The 22,458-nt window shown below is 40.9% G+C and overlaps 4 protein-coding genes and 1 non-coding gene across 6 annotated transcripts; 3 read left to right on the top strand and 2 right to left on the bottom strand.

Annotated features, from left to right (window-relative positions):
- The first annotated feature begins 236 nt into the window (after nt 1–236).
- hax1 (HCLS1 associated protein X-1) lies at nt 237–5,327 on the top strand. 2 transcript variants are annotated; one of them, XM_027002257.3, is made up of 7 exons: nt 237–394; nt 1,578–1,774; nt 2,393–2,598; nt 2,689–2,749; nt 3,168–3,286; nt 4,369–4,480; nt 4,695–5,327. In XM_027002257.3, the coding sequence occupies exons 1-7, from the start codon at nt 324–326 to the stop codon at nt 4,769–4,771; spliced, it is 843 nt and encodes a 280-aa protein (XP_026858058.1). In that variant the 5' UTR covers nt 237–323; the 3' UTR covers nt 4,772–5,327. The 2 variants fall into 2 exon arrangements, with proteins under 2 accessions (XP_026858058.1, XP_026858059.1); XM_027002258.3 differs by having other exon boundaries at nt 242–394; nt 1,674–1,774.
- Nucleotides 5,328–5,871: 544 nt separating this feature from the next.
- On the top strand, nt 5,872–7,877 carry LOC113572593 (aquaporin-10-like). Its single transcript, XM_027002296.3, has 5 exons — nt 5,872–6,136; nt 6,233–6,370; nt 6,531–6,649; nt 7,043–7,260; nt 7,455–7,877. The coding sequence occupies exons 1-5, from the start codon at nt 6,010–6,012 to the stop codon at nt 7,651–7,653; spliced, it is 801 nt and encodes a 266-aa protein (XP_026858097.3). The 5' UTR covers nt 5,872–6,009; the 3' UTR covers nt 7,654–7,877.
- Nucleotides 7,878–8,430: 553 nt separating this feature from the next.
- On the top strand, nt 8,431–10,066 carry LOC113572595 (aquaporin-3; the record flags this gene model as incomplete). Its single annotated transcript, XM_035529171.1, has 5 exons — nt 8,431–8,474; nt 8,801–8,889; nt 9,117–9,199; nt 9,456–9,673; nt 9,853–10,066. Coding segments are annotated over 5 exons (648 nt in total), but the record flags the coding sequence as incomplete, so codon positions are not given.
- A 1,043-nt stretch (nt 10,067–11,109) lies between these two features.
- znf687b (zinc finger protein 687b) lies at nt 11,110–21,084 on the bottom strand. Its single transcript, XM_035528974.2, has 10 exons — nt 20,863–21,084; nt 17,223–19,548; nt 16,769–17,070; nt 16,381–16,565; nt 15,922–16,098; nt 15,443–15,605; nt 14,246–14,575; nt 13,910–14,022; nt 13,509–13,611; nt 11,110–13,400 (listed from the first exon to the last, which is right to left on the bottom strand). Exons 2-10 carry the CDS (start codon nt 19,525–19,527, stop codon nt 12,819–12,821), a joined length of 4,260 nt encoding a protein of 1,419 aa, XP_035384867.1. The 5' UTR covers nt 19,528–19,548; nt 20,863–21,084; the 3' UTR covers nt 11,110–12,818.
- Nucleotides 14,639–14,794, bottom strand: LOC113572632 (small nucleolar RNA SNORA13). Its single transcript, XR_003410144.2, has one exon. It is a non-coding gene; the product is annotated as a small nucleolar RNA SNORA13 (small nucleolar RNA).
- Nucleotides 21,085–22,458: the final 1,374 nt, after the last annotated feature.

Here is a 22,458-nt window from a genome sequence, read left to right on the forward strand (position 1 = left end):
ACTGAAAATCAAAAAATTGATTACCAATATTTTGAGGCTATGTTGGTGACGTAGCATAAAATTGAATGTCAGTATATTTAGAGGAGGTTTAACGTAACTATTTACACTATTTACTTTGTTTAAAAGCACAGAAAATTATTTGGACAAGTCTGAGGACTCGGGTTGAGTTAGTGTGTGAACATGCTTATGTAGTTTTTGAAAAACGTCGAGGGGGGGGAGGTGGGGCTTGTTTCGTTTATGACTAACCACGTGATACGAGTTTTTACATTCTGCTCTTGTTATGGATGGTCACGGGCAAGCTTTCATAGTAATTTAACCTTTAAATGAGCGTATTTGATTTCTTCCGTGGATTTTTGGGGGTGCCCAGAGGTCACTATCGTGGATATGGCCGACGGTAAGTAGTCTTTACTCCTACGTGAACAGTACAAATATATTTAGACGTCATAAGTTAGCAGGTTTAGTTATGAAGCCCAGTGCTTGTTTGTTTGCTAACGCTAGCGTTAGGTACTTCGTGAACGCCGTTACTTGCTAAAGCAGCAAACGAGTTTTTTCCTACTTGCCATCTAGCGAGATGTATATTAAAAAGCATAATTAAACTCACAGATCAAGAGCTTATTTTGGCCAGAATCAAATTATTACACAAGTACCGCTGGCTGGCTAGCTAAGTTTGAAAAGGTTAATTGACCGAATAGTTAGCTAGCTACCCTAACGTTACTGAATTTTGCCGGCCTGTTAATTAGATAACGCTATGTGTGATAGCTAGGTGGATTCTAGTAGTTATAGCTATTAACGAACAGGTTACCTTAGCTACTTTGCTGGCCAGATATTTATACTGTCGCGATAGCTAAACTAGGTTAACTATCGTTAGTTTCCTGTGTTGGGAATCGATGGCTAGCTAGCTAGAGCGAGGTAAGTTTTCAGCTAGTTAGTTAACAGCTAGCATTCTATCGAAAAATAACAGTTGCCTTCCAGTAGTGACACGCTTGTTGGCTATCTAGGGACATATGATGTGTTCGAGTATTGTGAGAAACTTGGAAGTTGCACTCGATTAGCCGATTAAGTATTTATAAGTAGGGGAAATCCAGTATTCTTCCTAAATGATACAGGAGTTTGATAATTCACTGGTAAATTCGCGGTTTTATCTTAATGTAGCCCCGCAAATATTTGAGAAACCGTGCTTAAGTAAAACTGAATTTGACTATTCTGTAGTGTAGCTATGATCACTTCAACAAAAAAAGTATGCATGTCGTGAAATATGAAATAAAAGCTGTCCTAGCGTAAACATTTAACCCTAGCTAGCTACGCTAACCTACCTGACGAGACTATAGTTTCAGCTCTTGTTGTTCCAGTGTAATTGAAAGGAGCAGATACAAATCTGTTTGTGTTTAATATCTTACTGCCTCCACACTGTTTGCACGTACTGGGCGCATATTCCGCACCCGAACAGAGTGAAGAATTTACTGGTTAGCATAGCTAGCTGACCATCTGGTACAGAACCTTCCAATAAGCACGCGGCCGCAGCATTATTTTTATAACATAATTGTAATTGTACAATTTAAGACTTCTCCTTGTGCCAGGGAACCCTTCTTTGATGGTATGACACATGGTGACGATGAGGACGAGGATGAAGCATTTCAATACGAAGACCATTTTGACGATACGTTCACTTTCAGTGTCGGACCTAACGAAGTGTTCGTCCAAGAACCGCGTGTGTTTGGTCAAATGTTGAGAGAGATGGAAGAGCTCTTCGCTGGTCTAGATGTCTTTGGTCAAGGTGTGTTCTGTTGTTTAACTTTAAATGTCAATCACGTGAGGTTTTGGTGAACGTTCCCTGTCTCTTTCATGCAACTAATTATTTTCTGTTTCTTTGGCCAATGTTCTGACGGTTTTTAAAAAGTACACAGTAAGAATAAGTAATACAGTAATTAACTGTACATTTCTAAAAGCTGCATGTAAAAAAATAAAACACCAGAAACCTGAGGTAAAGATATGTGCATGCACAGTAATCTTTGGTAGAATAATTCAACAGAACAAACTGATTTCCCCAGTATGTTTTAAATGTAATGTCATTGATGCATTCATTGTTTACAATACATTTTGGTCCAACTTTAGGACTAGCCTTGGTTTGGGAAACTGGCCTCATTTCTGTAAAAATGTATAAATGTACAGCTATCTATTGTGAGAATTGTCTTCAATTAGTAGCTGCTCAAATCAGTGAGGTCTTGAATTAATAACTGCATTATATTTGTAACTGTCAAAACAAGCATATCCTTACTGTAATTCACAAATCTTTACAAAAACTGTTCTTAACTAAAATTGTATTTGACTGTTCTGTAGTATAGCTATGATCATTTTAACAAAGCTTAATTGAAATAGCAGTTTTCTCTTAAAGGTTTCCCCAGTATTGAGATTCAACCTCAGGAAAGGCCAGAGAGAAGAGGAGGAGGAAGTGGAAATTCTCTCAGAGACTTCATGTTGAAAACTCCAGATGATTCTCTCCACAGTACCCCTTCCTTAAAGCCAAAACATGGAGAGCCTTCATCTGTTGTTCCAAACATACCTAGGAGCCCTTTCCATCACTGGTCTCCTTTTTCTATGGTAAGTGACATCTCCTGAGGCGTGTTCATTTGCTGATATTTAAATGAGTTATTTATGAAAATTAGTTTAGTGAGTCTGGTATTTTTTCAGTTTAAGGACAGTTGGAATGATGAACCAACACAGAGGGATGTAGAAAAGAAAGAGGATGGAGGTATTATTTTTCTTCTTTGTAGTCTAGACTTGGGTTTAGTCTGAGCTCAGAATTTAGCAACTGTCATGGACACACCCTAATCTTTTTTTTTTTTTTTTTAAATAAATTAGTGTTAATCTGTGAAAATATACATTTCTACAAGAATGTACAAAGAACAAAACTAGTACTGTATGCCTAATTTCTTTCATCTATTACTTCTTTTATTAATTAGTCTAAGGGGCAGACTGTGCATGGCACTTTTCTCAACTTCCTTTAAAGTCATATAAAGTCTGCTTCTTGAAAGAACTGCTTTTCAGCACATTTAAACACCTTAAACAGAACTATCTGAATCTGGTTATTAACAGTAAGCAAACTGTGTACATGCAAATGTAGTAACTGTTTCATTTGGCTGACAAGATCTTGTTGACCTTGCCTCCAGATCTGGATTCACAGGTGTCCTCTGCTGGGCTGGATGAGATCTTAACTCCAGCTCCCCAGCCAAGAACAAGATCATTCTTTCAGTCTGTTACAGTTACTAAAGTGGTAAAGCCAGATGGGGTGAGTAATCCTGTAACTTTTTTCACATCTTAAAATTGAACCTCCTCCCAGTAACAGAATGTATGTAAATTGCCAAGTTTGGTCACTTAAGAGAATGAGCTGTTTTCCTTGTATTTTGAGACTTTAACCTTAATTTCTGTTTTTTTTTTTTTGTATTTAATTTACTGATCCAGATTTTAAAGCACATAATTCATCACCTTATGAGTTTGTTTAAAGCTGCAGTATGTGACATTAGTGAGTCTGCAGAGGAATCTCACCCTTTTAAAGCCTACAGTGTTAATTAAAAATTATGAACTGCCAGGTGGGATTTGGTGGTTGTTTTTCCAGATTTCTTTACATGTTGCTACAGATTTACATTATGATCTTGGCCACCCCAAAAAGGAGTTTTGGCTTTAGACCCAAGTACTCAGCATGGCTCACAGTGCTTGTACAAATGACTTAAGAAGTGAATTGAACCACCTATTGTTAAATATGGAAGATATCTCTCTTTATTCTCTGTAGCAGCCCCCAAGGTCAATTAAAAAAAAAAAAAAAACCGAACAAAATATTAGAACTGATGGGAGCTGCTAAGCAAAATGGGAGAGTAATAGCATAAATTATGAACCAATGGTTTACTTTTTTAGTGTTGTCAAATCAGTTATGCACAGGGCTTTTATTCTCATTGAAAGGATATTTTGTTTAATACTATGTTTAATACTGCCAACATTAGTGTACATTTGAAGTTTTAAGTTATGTTTCAGGTTTTAAACTGAGGAGGCTACTGATAAAAGATAAGCTGATGCCTTGGAACCTATTTTGATTTCAGTTCTCAATAAGTCTAGTAATGGTGCTAACTAATATTTCACTTCAGTAGAGTTGTCCAGTTGGTCTGGTATCAGAATTTCACTACCATGTGTAACAGTGAATTTGGCCAGAATCCCTTAAAACTAATCTGAATGTTAGTCTTTCTTTCATTAATACCAAATAAGTGATTATTGGAATGACCTTTTTGGAGAGGCATTACAAAAATTGTATGAGGGAGGCTACTAAGGACACACCGGTGATAAATTCTATTTTTTTCTTTACATGATTTGTGTGTGCAGACTGTAGAAGAGAGACGAACTGTCAGGGATAGCCAGGGGAAAGAGGAGACTACAGTGACACGCTCAGGAGGCCCAGAGGGTCCACAGGATCAGCCTGATCCGCTCATAGCAGGTCAGTTGTGTGTCACACTCTGAACTGGCCGTTTCTCTTCACTCTACAGTTGCTCTAACAGTACTGAATAGAGTGCTGGTTGAAAGGTCATACAGTGTTCACAGAAGACTTTCAGGTGGTTTGGTTTATTGGTCTTATTTTAAATAGCCATCTGAGACTGCAGGAATGTCTTGCAATATTAAAAGCAGTTTTGACATTTCTTCTGTCTTCTCAGGTGGTCCTCAGCTATCCCCTGACATGCAGGATAAATTCTCAGTGTTCACCAAGTTCTTTGGAGGGTTCAGAGGCTAAAAGGAGATAATGCTGCAGATGGGTGTTCTGAAGCCAAGATAAAAACATGACCATGGACACTTAAAACTTTTAGTGTATTGGAGCTTTTGACATGACATTTTCTCAATCCTTGTTTCTACCAAGTTGCGTTATCTATACTGATTAAAAGTGAATGCTTGAACATTATCTGATTTTTTTTTTCTCAATATGGGTATTTGTATTCATCTCACTATGATTAGAGCTATTTTGATTTTTTTTTAAATAATTTATAAATTAAGAGCCATTAAGAGTTCAGTGCATGCTGCTTCATATAAGAACAAATATAAAAGCTATAATATGCAAATGACACAACCACTACAGATGCATACAGATTCTCTTGATTTTTTGTGTAAGCCACATGCTGTCTTTTAAAATCATAGGTCTGTGATTACGTAGAGAAGGCAGCACCATATACTGAACAGTCACACGATGTTCATGATACAAAGGAAGATGCATAACAACAAATTAAGCACACTGTTTTCCAAATGCCTTGACCAAGTAACAATAAATATGACTTGGGCTCATTGCCCCCACCCTACATGACCTTCCTGTATTTATTGTTATGGCTTTAATGTAACATTCATGGATAATTTGTCTTCTCAGCACACATTGCATTCCGTTTCCATGCAACTTTGTTCTACATTGGTTAATCTGAACACAAGTGCTACGTAATGGTTTAAAACTAGGAACACGATGCTCCCTACACTCTAGTGCTCCAACTAGCCATGATAATCTTCAGGACACTTGAGTAGTTGAGGGAGTGAAGACTGCTTCTGGGATTTTGTTTTGACCACAGTGAAGCAGGGAATCGCACAACACAAGAGCCTGAGTGTGTGGGAAGCATCAGTGCCCAATGGAAGTCCGTAGGTTTTTGGTGTGGTTGAGGCAGCAGGGGAAAGTGCGCAATGCTCTGCTCCGAGAGTGCCTGGGTGAGGTGCTGGGCACATTCATCTTCATGGTGAGGTAGAAAAATAACACTGCTTTTATTTGTTGTTGTCATAGTATGTAATATAGGTATTTGCTTGCACAGCTGGCAAAGGACCTTCATCTGAAATGCCTTGTTTCTTTGGAAGCTTTAAATACTACATTTCTATTTTTACTACCTTTACATGATTTTTCCATTGAAAATCTTCCTTTTCTAAAATTAAGCTTTATGCAGTTTATATGGAACATTGCTTTCTGCTTCAACTTCATGTTTTTCATACTTCATCTTCCCACAGATGTTTGGCTGTGCAGCTCTTGCACAGGTGAAGACCAGTCGAGGCAGCAAGGGACAATACTTGTCAGCCAACATGGCTTTCTCTGTGGGTGTTATGTGTGCCATGTACTGCTGTAGGGGAATCTCAGGTAGCATGTTTGTTTGGAAAGAGCACTGTTCATTTTGCATAAAACTACTACATTAGTAGCATTTCTCCCATTTGTGCTGTCTGCTTCCCCACTCAGGAGCTCATATGAACCCTGCAGTATCTCTAAGCTGTTGTGTGCTGGGCCGCCTGGCTTGGTCGAAGCTACTACCCTATTGTTTGGCTCAAGTGATTGGGGCTTTCCTGGCTGCGGGGCTGGTCTTCTTGATGTATCATGGTTTGTGGTCCTCATTCCAAATTTATAAACTTCAGCACAAAAAAATTTTAACTCCTCTAGAAACAAAGCTATTTTTGACTGAAATCAATTAGTAGCAAAGGAATTAACACATGGATGCATCCATTTCCTGGTATCCTTGTATGCTATAACTCTTCAATAGATGCTATAATGAGCTACAGTGGTGGCGTTCTGACTGTGTATGGTCCCAATGAAACTGCCTCCATCTTTGCAACGTACCCCGTTGAATTCCTGTCTTTGGGAAGCAGCTTTCTTGACCAGGTAATATGTGTCATGTGTTCTGTCCACATGAAATCAGTTAAATGGAAAATTGCTAAGCATTAGCTCATATTTTAAGCACTGATATTTCAAAAGGCATAAAATGGCCATAACTCCCCAAAATGGACCTAATAAAAAATATTTACCCAGTTCAGTCACACTGTGGGAGTTCACTGGCTTATCTCTCCTCTAAGACTGGTCTACATATGAATATGAAAGAATATTACTGTTGTCTTTATTACCAAATAGTGACTTTTTGTAAACCATTCTTTAAAGTCCAGTTAATTTAATTTCCCAGTCTCACTGAGGAATGTAGTAGAAAAAGAGCAGAGAATATATCTTATCTGTAAGCACTGTTTTTTCTAGTAGTTTCGTGGCTAACCTAATTTCTTGTAGGTGGTTGGAACAGGAATGGTATTGCTGTGCTTCCTCCCATTGGATGACCAGCAAAACAGCCCCGCACCTCCTGATCTGGTCCCACCACTTGCTGCAACTGTGCTTTTGGGCGTCTCTATGTCAATGTCGTATAACTGCGGTGGTGGGATTAACCCTGCTAGAGACTTTGGCCCCCGCCTATTCACTTTCATGGCTGGATGGGGCTCTGACGTATTCACGTAAGTAAGGTGACATGAAACTGATGGTGCCAAAGCGGGAGAAATGTTTCTATTAATGAGTTATGCTACAACTTCTCATGAATTTGATAATTTGACATTTTCTCTTATGGGGTAGCACTAATGATTGTTATATAGTGGTGTTTCTTATAAGGTTTTTCTTTTCATTTCCTTTTCTCATCTGAATCATTTCCTAGGTGCTATAACTACTGGTTCTGGGTGCCTATTGCTGCACCAATGCTGGGGGCAGTCATAGGTTCCTACATTTACCTCATCTTCATCCAGTGGCACTTACCAGATCCTGACACAGACACCTGTGCCAATGCTTTAAATATTTTACCCAAGTTGGAAGAAGTGGAAACGATCACCCAAAATGGAACTGAACACAAGTTTTAGAGAAGGCTGTGGTGGTTGGAAAAGAATGCAGGACTTTGTTTTGTACTGGTGAATGCCTTGATTCATTATCAAATAATCTATTTTGGTCACAGTCCAGTTTTGAACTGTGTCACAGTAAAGGTTCTCTGATGTGTTTTTAATATTGCAATGCATGTTAGTCTTGATGCGTATCAAAAATAATCCCAATATATCTATATCATTATAATGAAGCCCTAATGTTTAGATCTATTAAAAGTTTTACTATACCTCATGATGGAAAATGTGTGTTATCCTTAGATGTATGTTGAAAGTGTTACATTTCTTCTGACTTTCCACATCTGTCAGTAAGATTTGTTTGAACCAGATACAATTAGTGAACATCCAGTGACTATAGTAATGCTCCACATTAGAGATGCACTTCAACCTATTACATTATTAGCCCTTTGCCAATACAGTTATTGTATCACCATAGAAAGGCTGATATCAGTAATGGCAACACTGATATTTTTTGTTCAAATTCACTCTTCTGCATCTTTGAAAAGAAACCATATAGAAAGTAGCATGAAACACTGGTCAGGGTAGGTGTTCCTAAACACACCAAACTACTGGCTTTTGAATCTTCAAACCTTCATGTGAAGTTAAGCATAATGAATTGGAGAATCAATCCATTTTAAAGCTTATGAATTTGATAACTGTACATGTGTTCTCACTGTAGTTGTTTGGATGTGGCTCAGTTGCTCAAGTGACAACTTCTGAAAATACCAAAGGGGAATACCTGTCAGTTAATCTTGGGTTTGCATTGTGCACTACATTTGGCATCTATATATCAAAAGGAGTATCAGGTAAGCTCATATGTCGAGTGTGACTTAGATTTATTCCTTGGGGGGCTGGGGGGGTGCTAAATCTAATCTAGTTTGTGTTAAGTACAGCTGCTAAGCAGGGAAAACCTTTCACCTTGTCCTCCCTGCAGTACTAACTTAACCTAGTACTGACATTGTGATGAATTATCCCAGTACAGAACATTAAATTATGTGTTTTTCTTTCCTTCAGTGTGATTAATGAGCACATCCTGTTGTCCTCTTTGTACAGTTGTTTTTTTCTGCTGTCCTCTGGTTGTAGGAGCTCACCTGAACCCTGCTGTGTCCCTGAGTCTGTGTTTCCTGGGCAGGTTTCCATGGACTCGACTCCCGTTCTATGTAATATCACAGGTTTTTGGAGCCTTTCTGGGTGCAGCCACAGTTGCTCTTCAGTATTATGGTGAGTAAAAAGGGCTAAGCCTAATATAGATCACAGGCATTATTTTTCAAATAGACTAATGGTTAAGCTTGCAACCACAGTAGTACTGTAACACTTCTGCTAGTCTAAAGTGCTTCTCTCTCTCTCTCTCTCTCTCTCTCTCTCTGTCTGTCTGTCTGTCTGTCTGTCTGTCTGTCTGTCTGTCTGTCTGTCTGTCTGTCTGTCCGTCCGTCTGCCTCTCTGTTTAGATGCCATATTCCATTACATGGCAGGTATATTCTCCACTTACCCTGCAGAGTACCTGAGTGTATGGGGAGGAGTTGTAGACCAGGTAAATCTAATTGCACATTTTGCTCAAAATTAAATGTCAAAGAACACTATAGCATATTTAATTTATCAGCAATTCTACAGGTTGCACAACTATTCTTAAGTGTGTGTAGGCTTTTAAAATTTTTTTTATTTATTTATTTATTTTATTTTTTTTAATGGCTGGCTATATGAGCCTGCAACTTGGAATGCTATATGTGAAATTGTTTAGTTTCAGGTTCCTTCTATACCAAATAGTTCACACTGAGTTTGATCCTCAGGTGATAGGCACAGCAGCCTTGCTGGTCTGCGTTCTAGCGCTGAGTGATTGCCGCAACAATCCAGCCCCCCCTGGTCTGGAACCCATCCTGGTGGGTGCAGTTGTCATGGTAATTGGTATCTCAATGGGCTCAAACAGTGGCTATGCCATCAATCCAGCCCGGGACATCAGGCCTAGAGTCTTCACCTTCATTGCTGGCTGGAGTGATGAGGTTTTCAGGTCAGCCTAATGTTCACACCTGCACACAAATTTCTCACCAGTTTGAAGAAACATTTCGTTATCACCACAGGATTAGCCTAATAGGTTAAATCTGCATAAAGAACATACTGCTAATGCACACTGCTGAGCAAATGCCAAATAATGCCCACTGTTGATCAGCAGTTTTCTCTCTGGGACAGGACTGGAGATGGATGGTGGTGGTGGGTGCCCCTGGGGGCCCCTTGTGTAGGTGGCCTTGTTGGATCATTGATTTATGAGCTGCTGATTGGAGTGCACCATCCTGAGCCAGACCTCAACAAGACAGTGGTCACATTGCAGGAACTGGAAGGAGTGCAGCAAAACTCTGATGAACCAAAAGAGTTTAGCATAGTGTGTCAGGAGATGGCCATGTGAGGTAGTATGCCAGGGAGTTGGGGAAGACCAAGTTCCTTAACACTGGAATAAACTACATTAAAATCTCTTGTATGGTTAAAATAGGAAATATGTTTACTTGTTTATTTGATTTCTCAGTAAAAAAAAAAAAGGAACTGAAACATTAACCAGTGCCTGGTTTTAACTTGGTTAAAATGTTAGTAATAGTCATATACACAGTCATATCAGATTATTATGACCACCCTTGGTTTGGAATGAAATTGGCCTGGGATATCAGATGCCACATGACAGGGTTTGCTGCACATATAAATAAGCGATCACACCAGTCAGTTATGGCAGAGTGCAAAACGATTGTCATGGGCAAAGGATGTGATTTGACAGATGTCATATAGGGTACCGGGCGAAGGGTGGTAGCATTTCAGAAACGACTAACTTTGTGGGATGTTCAAGAGCCGGCATAGTGAAAGTATACTGAGAATGGATGACTTTGCACATTGAGGGCCTCCCAACAGCATAACGGGTCCCCCATGTGCATCAGTACATGTTGACATTCTTCCCTGATGGTAATGGTACCATACTAGTGACTAGTGATCCCTCTAGCCTGCTAACATGCTCAATCTCAATCCAGTGGAGCAAATCTGGGAACACTTGAATCACCAGGGTCACCATGGTGACCCACTACCACACAATCTGAGGGATCTTGGTGCTCTGTTGCAGTTGGAATATGCACGTGTGACTCTTCTGTCACCTAATACAGTCCATGCCATGATGATTCACTAGTGTTATCCAAGTCAAGGGAGTTATTCTCATTTTTAGGTTAGTGGTCATAATACATAATATTCTGATATGACTGTGTACTACAGTACAGTGTGTAGTCACCTCACCATGACCTAAGACCTTTTATATACTTAGATTCAGTGATCAACCAGTCCAAAGGCATTCACTGTCTCTCCACATTTATATGCAAATTTGTTTAAATGGATTGTCATATATAGTTTTCTTGCCTTATCTATAGACTTTGTTATATTTATGTAGTGCTTAGGGAACTTGGAAAGCAACTGCTCTGTAACAATTTTCCATTTTATTCAGAAACAAAGTAGAATTGACACAAAGTGTACGGCAGTGAAACAGGCAGAACCAAGTTCACCACAGAATATGATAGATGTCTGAATTTCTCCTTATGCAAACAACATACAACAGGTGACTTAGGTTAGACACTCATACATCCATACAGAGATGACTCACATGACCACAATATTATTAATAATGCATTTTTAAGAAATGAGGCTTTTAACGAGCACAGACACTTTGGATAGGAAAGTCTACTATCAAATGAAAAAAGAAACAATATTGTATGTAATAAAATGCATCAGCAATTCATCACACCCACTTTCTTCTTTTTAATTAGAATAAATTCATAAAAAATACACCCAGGCTCCTTTTCCCAAAAACGATACTTTCACGGTGAATATCTGAAATCAGCTATGGGGAGGGGAGAAAAAAGGAATACAAATACAAAAGTCTAAACTTGTTCACATTTTCTAAACAAAACAACCAGAGCAAGCCTTTAATGTACTGCATTTATACGTCTTAATTACAGCTCTGTGGTGAAATCTTGTTACATGTGATTTATATGACTGACATGTTTGCAAGGTTGACCTTTTGACATCTGCAGCTGATGGACCTGACCTTATATCCCTTGTCACCTTTTTTCCCCTTGACATATCCACAGCAGTCCTATCAAATCTGATCAGACATCAACACATCCATGTCACTTCTACTTCTGCGTTTCATCCTGCAGTCATCTAATGACTCACAATAAGTGCGAATGATTCATATAAATAAATATCAATAATACAATGTTGATACAATATAGTTATTAATAAAAGTCAGTGTTTTTGTACAAAACAGGAAAACCCTTCACTAGCACCCTTAGTTTGCTTTAATGCTCTGTTGTGAATTTTAGCTCAAATTTTGGATCAGGTAGGGCAGAACTCAACTGAAATGCCATAGCTCTAAATAATAATCATGGAATGGTTTCAATTTGACCTTTGTGAATTTAGACTCCAGTCCAGATGCCCAGCTAGTATAAACACTAGGCACCACAATGAAATATTAAAGTAAATTATGTAAGAAAGATCTGAATGGTGAGTAAAGTAAAAATGCGAATGTTGGTGCAAGACAGAAAAACAAAGGTTGGCCAAAACATTTTTGTACTGAAAATTGAGAACAAATTCTAGACTAGGGTGGTTTGATTATCTAGCAGGTAAAAAATAAAAGAACTGTTTGAAATTTTTTCAGTCTTTAAATACACTACTCTTAGTTGCTTATTCAAACCAATCTGACCATACATAACAGTTCAAATGTATTTGACAATGTTTTAAAGCAAACTGCTAATATATCTGACTTTTTTATTAGTATGTTTATCATGTACTGACAACAGTGCAATACAAAACTGGTGGGTAAATGAGAATTATTCATTACTGTGTGAGGGCCACACTCTTGAGTCTTTGTAGAACAGTGAAGTACAAAGCAGGTGCATGAAGGTAGACAAAAAGAAGCTGGATGTACTGGAGACGAAAACCATTCTAACACCAACCCCCTTTCCCTCTCCCCGAATCAGTGTATAACTTCAATGCCACCAAGTGTCCAGCAAGTTGCACGCGGTATAAAGCTGTTAATCTTGCAGTGACTTTTCCTCTTTGTTGTATGTATGACCGCCCCGCCCCGCCCGCCCGCCACTTTCTGATTCCCCCTACCCCTTCCTCTCTCCTTACACAGGCTTGTCTGTCTTGTGTGCAGTAATGAAGGCCATGCCGTGCGTACGGAAGTGGGTGTTGAGGTCCGAGGCCTTATCGAAACGGCGGCCGCACACCCTGCAGCTCATGCCTGCTTCGCCCTCCTCTCCGGCCCTTGGCGATGAGGGTGAGGCGGTGTGCGGCGATGCACCCGGCGATGGTGCCACTGCCCCGCGGCCATCCTGCTCGTGCCGCAAGCGGTGCGTGATGAAACGATGGCGACTGAGTGAGCCAGCCGAGGTGAAGCATGCTCCACACTGCAGGCACTGCTGTGAGGCTGATTCGCCATCACAGTGGCTGGGTATGTGCCGCTGGAACTCCTCCCAGTCCTGCGTGGTGAAACCACACGGCGTGCAGCGGAATGTGCCGTCCTCCATCTCTTCCTCTGCTGTCCGGGCCTCAGATGATCGAGTCTTCTTTGCTGGGCTCTCCTCACTGCCCGTGTCTGTTACATCGGCTGCCCCTCCCATGGACGAAGCTCCAGCCTCGTAGTCAGCCTCAGAGGAACTCCCTGCCCCATCACCTGGAGCCAAGCGTTTCCTTGTGTTTGGAGCATTCTGAAAAAGGACATTAAATATAATAAGTATATAACTATACAATGGAGTATCATCACTGCAATCGTGCATTTTGTAATTACAGTAAGAAACAGGAGATCTGCTGTTTACCTGTCTGTCTATGGGCTGTCTAGCTCGGATGCCATGTCTGACTCGGATATGCTTCTCCAGAATCAGGCGACTACTGAATGTTCGCTTGCCCTCTGAACAGTATCTGAAATTGAACAAAAACAAAAGGTTTAGATTCTTTTTAGACAAATAATAACCCCCCTTAAACTGATTGTTGCTATAAAACTTAAATAACTTACTAGATCTAAGATAATCGGATTGTCTCTAGGTTATACTCACTGTAAACTCAATTCAATTATTTAAATTAGACTGGATTTGGGGCCTATTTGAGTATTTGATAAACAAAATTTGGTCCATATGATAAATAGAAAGGTTGCATATGGTCCATATTCCCAATATAAATGCATAATCATATGAAGATGCTCAGGCTTTGGTTAACTCACTGGCAGTGGAAGACTCTCTTGACACCCTCGTGAATGACACGAACATGGCGACGCAGGCTGTTTGCTGAGCTAAAAGAACGCTCGCACATCCGGCATGGGAATTTCTTCATTGACTACAAGAACCAGAGAATCATACATCACTTTATGTTGTTCATATGCATCTTTTAAGCAGAAATCTGCATGGTTTAGCATGGTTTTATCCCTGCTTATGGCACTGCTCTCAATATCTAAAAGTGAATGTCTGGTACCTCATGTATTTCTTTCTGACTGCCTGATTTTCCCTTTTTCTTTTGTCAAAAACCCCTCCCAAAAATGCTCTGTGGTATATTTATGTACCGTGCCATGTTCCTTCTTCATGTGGTCGATGTAATCTTCCTTCTCAGAGTAACGTGTCTTGCACTCCCTGCACCTCCACTCCATGCTCCCACTCTCTGGAGAACTGGGTTCTTCCTCCTCATTGTCCTCCTCTTCCTCCTCTTCATTCTCTGGCTCCTCCCCTTCTTCCCTTTTCTCTTCTTCCTCCTCCTGTTCCTGCGAGCACTCCTCAAAGCTAGGTGTTACTCCTGACTGTTTGGTTCTTGAGGTGGAGTTAGCACTGGCGACTGAGACAGGGGGTGTGGCAGTGGGTGGAGCCTCTGTTTTGCCTGACAGACCTCTATGGGCAGTCTGAATGAGAGAAGAACAGGAAAACCAATCAGAGATGTGAGGCAGTTTGCCCCTGTAAGATGAAAATGTAGCCTGAAATTAACCATATGCATGGTAGAGCTTTACACAAGGTAACACTGATGGTACCTATTCAAGGCCAAACCAAGACTTTAATGTATGCCTTTGCTGACACCACATTCTTTTGAGGAAAAAGCAAAGAATGGGCAACACAAAAAGGCAAGATAAAAATATAGGTTGAATTACACCTTTTGGCACTTTAAAGATGCATTCCAGAATCAAACATGCTTTTACAGCACATATGTCAGCGGTACATAAGCTAAAGAGACCATCGGTTCCATCCACACTGGATTCACATCCCTTCACTAAGCAGTACAGCCGCTATTATCAGGTCTTTTATGGTAGCACCCTTGATAGCTGCCTTCATTTGAGAAACATTGATTAATAGTTGAACTAGTTCCTGGGCTTCCTAATTTTGATTGTTGTTGCATTATTGTCAATACAGTTAACAAGAGATATACAGAGTGGGACAAGTGCTGTGTTTTACAGGACATGTTCATGGATCTCACAGAGCCTGCGAAGACTGATTCACTGGTTAAAATGGAAGAGCATCGTTTCAGTGAGATGGGTTTGAGGTGCACAAGTAAAAGACTTTCAGCATGAATGCGCCTTCAATGTTTGATTATAAAACATATTCCTTCATTAAAAAGAGTAAGATGGAAAATTAAACAAACTCAACAGCAAAAGGGCAAGCCACTTCCCCATATCCATTGACACTTTGAATGTAATCAACATTTCTGGAGTTAATCTTTAACATGCAAAGGTGTAATAACATATTTAACAATGCACTGCTGGATTGCTGAAACTAACCTTGATGTGCTCCATCATGGAACCCTTCTGAGCATATAACTTGGTGCAGTCTGGACACTTGAACACATGCACTTTCTGCTTTGCCAAGTGAGTGTCAAAATGCATATACAGCAAAGGTTTCTGGGTAAAGACCGTGTCACACATCACACACTTGTAGATCATCCTACAGGAGAAAAGATAAAATGATATCAGTCAAAATTAGGAGGTCTTTTCATTAACTGTTGAAAGATTACCACTATTTCTTTATGCCTGGACTGTTGTGTGCAAGCATAAGGACAGGAAGTATTCTTTTTGGCTAATCACAAGAGGAGGTCTGTACAAAAAAAACAAAAAACCCCACAGAGTCCTGATCTACTAGTTTAAGCTGCAGCATAGTCAGAAAAGCTATTTGTACCACTTTTTCCCTGTGCCCAGATGTATTTGTCTGTGCATGTTGTGTATGAAGGTAGTTCAGTGCAGCTCAAGTTCTTAAAACATACTTGGCCTGTGCGGCAGTGAGGGTGGGATGCTGGGTGCTGATGTGAGCCTGGGCACTTGGAGCCGATTTGAAGGCCATTGGGCAGTTGGGGCACTTGTGGAACACCTCGCAGTGAGCCGTTTGTATGTGAGACTTGATGGAATTCAAACCACCGAACACCACCTGACAGCTGGAGCATCTGAGAAACAGATCATTCAAAGTACTGTTAATACGGGGCATGTGCACAAGAGTGCACATGAAGCTTTTTTTCAAGCCACTTTGGTCTTATGATCACTATGAATAATAGAACAAGTAACCAAACAAACAAAATAAACATAACTGAATTGTATCATGTCACAGTGCTGAGATAAGTAATAAATAATCATTTGCCATGCTGGCAGCTGGCACAGACTAAATCTTCAGAATAAGTCATTTCCTTCATGCATTCCTGTTTTATACATTCTGAGGACAACATTAAGACCTGTAGCCAATGCGCCTGGCGAAGTGTAGACAGGCCTCCTCTAGGTGGGTCTGAAAGCTAGCCTGGCGGGCAATGCCACCACACTCAGGACACACATGGGGAGCTCGGTGCTTGTGGATCCGCTGATGGGCCGACACACTGCATCCGTTAGGCAGCATCATCGGGGGAGAGCAAAGCATACATGTCTAAGAGAACAAAGGAAAGGCAGGAAAGGTCAGATGTTCATCTCCATGGAAATATTCCTGCAAATTCCCTTCCCTACACTGTGTAACTGAAATTATCCAATTCTACTGGCATATACTGCAATTTACTGGCATATTTTTTAAATTTCTTTTTTATCAATTAGATATTAGACCAAAGATTACTTACTGAGAAGTGTTTTACTTACTGAATTCGGGGTAGCTCTGATTTGCTGGAAGTGGGCCACGAGCTCAGCCTTGCCTGTAAACTGAGTCTGGCATTCAGGACATTTGAAATTGTAGTACTGCAGGACTTCACCCTTCTTACATGGGAGGGGCATTAGGGCATGGGGACTCTGTGGCCCACGGCGAGCTGGACTTGGTTGGGCAGCAGCTGTGCCCTGAGAGGGCGAGTCCTTATGTGGACTGGATGTGGAAGAGATAGATGGGGCTCCTGATTGAGTAGAGGTGGTTGAGAGTGCCGGAGAAGATAGTGAAGGGGAGAGCATACCTAGAAGTATGACAGGATGAAAGAATTAGCAATCTGGAAATGTTAAACTCATGTCATGTTCTAAACACAACATTATAGTGACTGGCTTGTGCTCAATTAGTATGTAATAGGTGTTGCATTTTAAAACAAAACACTCAGCAGTAGTTTCATACCAATGGGAGTGGTGTCCTGCTGGCCAATCATCTGTTCCACAGTGACTGGTCTCATGACCAAATGGGAACACTGCATAACCAGCCCTCTCTCCTTATGCTCCCGAGCATGCAACAGCAGACTGCATTTATTAAAAAAGGCCAGGCGCTTTGCACAGTGGTTACAAGTTACTTCAATTCTTAAGGAGCGCCTATCGTAGTGACGTGCCAGACTACGCTCCAGAGCAAAGGCATCGCCACACTCCAGGCAGCGATAGCCTGCAGCTGGCATGGGGAGACCCCACTCGGGTGGGGGCGGAGTAGAGAGATCAGGACGGTAGCTGGGCAGCAGATTCTTGCTGTTGAGAATCTTATTGAAAGCTTCCACTAGGCTTGATTGGCTACGGGAAATAACAGCTCCTGTGCTATTGACGATAGAAGCTGGCTTGCAAGGTACATGGACATTAGGAGCACCTCCGTTAGTCGCCCTCCCTGTGGCGGCACGCACACTGATGCCACTAACTGCAGGTGTGACCGGCAGGTTGGCAGCTTTTGTGATGCTGACAGCTGTAGCAGAGACCTTGGTCTTGTCAGATGAGACACCAATTTTGTTTTGGGCTTTGCTTGCTGCAGCCAGCATAGCATTGCTGGCCTCCAGAGTGGACATTGTCAGGATGGAACCTTTTACCATTCGACCAGTTGTAGGCTCTGCTTTCTGGGCTCTGTTAGTAGGGACTGTCCGACTTCCTGGCTGCACTTTCGCAGAGTCTGTGCCTTTGCCTGCAATGACTCCTTTGCCTGCTACCCGGGTAACTGTTCGGGTGATACTTCCTGTGGAGGTCTTAATGGTCTTTATACGGACTTTAAGAGGCCTGGAGGGAAGGGTACCATCAGCTGCAGTGCTTCCACTACTGCTGGGGGCACTGACATTTGAGATTGTCAGGGGCTGGGTAGAATTGCTTTCATCTTCCACCTCCATTTTTTCTTCATCTTTCTGTCTGTTATCTTCACCTGTTAAATTAGTGGTATCTCTGTTGTCTTCATTTGCTCCTTTGGCCACCTCCATCTCCTCTTCTTCCTCTTTAGGTTCTCGGAGGCCTGTAGATGGTGATGATGCAGCCCCTGCTGGGCTGAAAGATTTTTTGGAAGCTGCAGGCATAGTTACTGAAGCCTTGGGGATTTCAGGCTCTGGACTTTCTGGTGAATCACGTTCCTCAATCACATGTTCCGGGTTTCGCTCGTCCGGAGGTGGGCTTTTCCCAGTTCCTGTTTGGGCGGGTGAGGAAAGCCAGTTCTGTTGGGTGCGAGGGGATGCTGGTGAAGCCAAGGGAATGTCTCCTGGTTTGGGGTAAGCAACTGAAGACATGGGTCCAGAGTGGGGGAGTGACGGAGACTCTGAACTCTCAGGAGGAGACTTAAGTCTGCGTGAAAGCTTCGGAGAGGTAGGAGAGCCTGGACTTTCTTGAATGACCAGTGAACCCCCAGAATCAGGATCTGAATCCTCCTCATCAGATTCCATATGTCTAAATCCAGATGCACCATGGCGTGGAGTACCATTGAATGGCTCTGTCAAAGCTGTAGCCAGTGGTGATGAGGCAACAGTTCCTGAAACCCGTGACCCAACAGAAGGAGAGGACGATAAGGGTGATGAAGAAGGAACTGTAGAAGAAGTTGGAAGGTAAGGTTTGGGAGGGGAAAAAAAAGGAGATGTCAGCCCACTTGTGCCACCAGGAATAGCAGCACCTTTTGTCTTTTCCACTCCCTCCAACCCTGTTTCCTGCTGCATATGCTGCTGCTGTTGCAACAGCTGCATTTTCCTTGCCCTTCCAACAGGGTCTCCAGCTCCCTGTGCCATTAGAGGTTTCAGTTTATTGAAAATATTGCTGCTCTGTTTGGAAGTGTTAGTAGGTCCCAGCACTACACCTGTGGAATCTGCTTTTGAGGAACATAGTGCCCACTGCTCTCCATTTGGCTGGCTTCGGGACTGAGGCATATGAGCTGGCCCAGTTGAGGACACAAATCCATTATGATTGAGTGGCTCTGTCACTGGTACATCACCACCCTCAAAGGCTTCTGAGCGAACCCGGTTCTTCACAATTACACTAACAATAGATGGGTCAGTCTGTGGATCTGTGGAAGGGCTGGGGGCTCTAATGGTTGAGCTTCCTCCAACTCCACTGTCACCAGATTTTGTGAGGGAACCACTGCTTGACCCCTGGTGCCCCTCCACCTCTTCAGGTGCAGACTGAATGGCCTCTTTGGCATCGATATCAGGAATATCAAATGCTGCCAGCAAGTCATCAAAATCGGGGGTCTTCATATCCCCCATGCCGGGACAGTGGACTCAATCCTGTAACATATCCAAGAAAAATATACATCACAACATGTTACTGCTTGTTTGGGTTTAGGGTGTAAAGCAACTTTTGGCCAAGAGACATGTTAATTAATGTATTAATTATATAATTGTGTTAATTTGTATACTAGTCAAACTGAGATGTCCAAACTGAAGAGGGAGATGTTTGCTCCGAACCCAGTCATTAAATCTCCCACTTTATAGAAGAATAACTTGGATGACAGAAAGATTGTTGATTGTGTAGTTGTGTATAAAGCCATACTATCAAAACTGATTGTATCCCATTTTAGCACGTGTTTTGTTTATTCAACCCCATGGCGACCGTGTTTTAAAAATCTACCTCGTTTTACACCAATACAGCTGTCAGTGAGTACCTTTGTTAGCCCACCAACTGATCAAGGAATTAGTTTTGTCATTTAGATCTGTGGATACATATAACAAGGGATGATACTTAAATGTGGTAGCTCATAACTACCCCCGCTCTTTACAGGCGGTCAACAACTAGCATTCTACTAGCTAGCTAGCGACGACTCACGTTGCGCTTCGTCCACAAACAGCTAGTTAGCTAGGGTCTCAATGTGGCAAAACACAAAGCAGCTAACTTTAGCTAAGAAAGACAGGATTGCTGATTTTTGAGAAGGTTAGCTAACCCTAATTATTTATCTAGTTTGGAGGAAGTGAAATGGTAAATAAATGAATAATACAGAGCATTCGAGAGGTACCAGATTAGTAATGCCTATATTTTACTGTAGAGTAATTCCCACTTCCAAATGAACCAGACGATTAGCCTAGCTCGCTAGCCTAGCAAACGCATTCGATAGTTGGTCTCGCCACGGCAATGTACTGGCAGGTTGGCTGGCTAATTGTAAATAAGAATATGAATATCTCAAACCTCAGCTCCATAAGGTAAATATTAAAATTATGTGTTTAAATTATTTTTGCTAAGACTCTCTAATAGGGAATATAATTACATGACTCCGTAACAGTGCCCAACGTTTAATCGAGTAGATGAATAATTAAAGAACGCAGACGTCTGGCTGTACCCAGCTATTCGGCTAAGTTAGCTTGCTAGCTAAAGTTTATTTTAGGCTCCGTCTTCCTCCATGACGGCTGAGCTTGCTGGCCACCGTTCCCAGCCGAGCCAGCAAGGGGTCATTTAAACGAAGGCCACTGCTTGTAAATTCAACATTTACTTTTGTGTAAATGCTGCAACATCGGATCAAAATGTGCCCTATAACACCTGTTTCAGAAACTATTAATCGGGAATCGTGTGCTGTGAATATTTCTGTGTGCAAACAATTATTTGTTTACCTGGTTTTGAGATTCCCGACTATCCTCGCTCCAGTTGAAGCGCCTTAACTTCCCGTCATCAATCGTCTACGGTCAGGTCCAGACAGATGACGATTTTACGTCGCAAAATCCACCATAGCTAGCTAGAGCAGCCGTTAATACATTTTGATTGCTTACATTTGTCAAAATGTAACAACATTTTTTTCTTATAAATGCTTTACATATTTAACTGTACATTACTTAAAGACCGATGATAGATCCTCCCCACTGTTTAGTATTTAAATTTTTTTTATTCCCTTCCAGGATCTCACGCGTAGGGTCCTGGCTGATTTGGTTTTGCTTTGCTTGTACTTTTGTGTAAGGTATGCCAAGTGAGGACAGTTAATAAATGTTAGGTTATCCAAAAATGGTCTTTTTTAAATTGTGCTGGTTACAAATGTTGTAACAATAGAACCTAGTTGGTGACATTTGGATTTCTATCTCTGAATTAAGCAGAGCATAGGTTTACATATTTTAAAGGTTTTACTATCATTTCTGCAATCACTGAGTGTATTTATGAAAATGGAACTGCTATTTTATTGAAAGACAGTTGCATACTGTTAAACTAGATAGCTAGAAAATAAGCAACTGAACTGCTGAAAGGCTTGTATTATGTAATAATCCTCAAATAGGTGTGTTGTCAGGAATGAGGATATTCATTAGTGATTGCACATAACTCATGTGTACTGGTAGCAAATGAGACCATGACTAAAATACAAAATGTCATCCGTTTGAGCCACAAACACATGAACTGGAATCTTGGCATATTGATGGATTACTACTATATTCTGGATTATTATAGTTCTGCATGTCCCAACTGCTTTGGAGTTTTACATCACAGATGCCTTGACATTTTGCTGTAGAATCTCCTCATACAGCTAGGAATTCATTTGTTTCCCTGACACAAGCCATCCAGACCTAAAGGCCTTTTGTCCTTTAAATTATGATACTGATTAATCATGCACAATATGACCAGGAACTAACAAGGTAAAAAATAAGTAAATAAAAATAAAAAATAAATAGATTTCAGATGTAATCAAACAAATCAGTTAACTCACTGATTGATTTCTTTCTTTGGATTGCAAAATTAATATTAAATGCCAATAAATGCATATAAATATATAATAAGCAAAGCTAAGCCCTTATCATTAATCTATACAAATAAAATCTTATACATATCAAAGATAAAATGGCATTTATGCCATTATATTGCATCAGTGACAACTCGAACCAACTTTAGTTAATGTTAACATTCCCAGTCAGAATGAACTGGTGTGACGTGGCCACTGTCCCGATAGACTAGGCACCATTACTAGGCTTCTAGACTAGGCACCATTACTGATACAGCTTCCAGTGTTGATGGTTCAAAACCTTGGAATTCTCTATCCCAAGAATTGTGTACCTACACCTTCCATACTGTTACTTGGTCTCACCTTAAAATACATTTCTTACAACTAGTCTTCTACCAGAACCCATAAACCTGCACACACATATTTATATTTATCTATACTTATTTATACTATGCTTTTACTATTTATCTTTTAAGTTTATTTTTCTTTGGTCTCATAGCCCTATAGT

This window comes from Electrophorus electricus, chromosome 2, assembly GCF_041902795.1.
Source record: "Electrophorus electricus isolate QZ-2024a chromosome 2, ASM4190279v1, whole genome shotgun sequence".
NCBI classification, from domain to species: domain Eukaryota; kingdom Metazoa; phylum Chordata; class Actinopteri; order Gymnotiformes; family Gymnotidae; genus Electrophorus; species Electrophorus electricus.

Coding starts and splice junctions, on each gene's coding strand:
- hax1 (XM_027002257.3), top strand. CDS start 324: ATGAGCGTATTTGATTTCTTCCGTGGATTTTTGGGGGTGCCCAGAGGT. Junction 2,750..3,167: donor AGAAAAGAAAGAGGATGGAG/GTATTATTTTTC, acceptor CCTTGCCTCCAG/ATCTGGATTCACAGGTGTCC. Junction 4,481..4,694: donor GCCTGATCCGCTCATAGCAG/GTCAGTTGTGTG, acceptor CTGTCTTCTCAG/GTGGTCCTCAGCTATCCCCT.
- LOC113572593 (XM_027002296.3), top strand. CDS start 6,010: ATGTTTGGCTGTGCAGCTCTTGCACAGGTGAAGACCAGTCGAGGCAGC. Junction 6,137..6,232: donor CTGCTGTAGGGGAATCTCAG/GTAGCATGTTTG, acceptor TTCCCCACTCAG/GAGCTCATATGAACCCTGCA. Junction 7,261..7,454: donor TGGGGCTCTGACGTATTCAC/GTAAGTAAGGTG, acceptor ATCATTTCCTAG/GTGCTATAACTACTGGTTCT.
- znf687b (XM_035528974.2), bottom strand. CDS start 19,527: ATGGGGGATATGAAGACCCCCGATTTTGATGACTTGCTGGCAGCATTT. Junction 15,606..15,921: donor CTCACTGCCGCACAGGCCAA/GTATGTTTTAAG, acceptor TTTCTCCTGTAG/GATGATCTACAAGTGTGTGA. Junction 14,023..14,245: donor TGAAGAAGGAACATGGCACG/GTACATAAATAT, acceptor TGGTTCTTGTAG/TCAATGAAGAAATTCCCATG.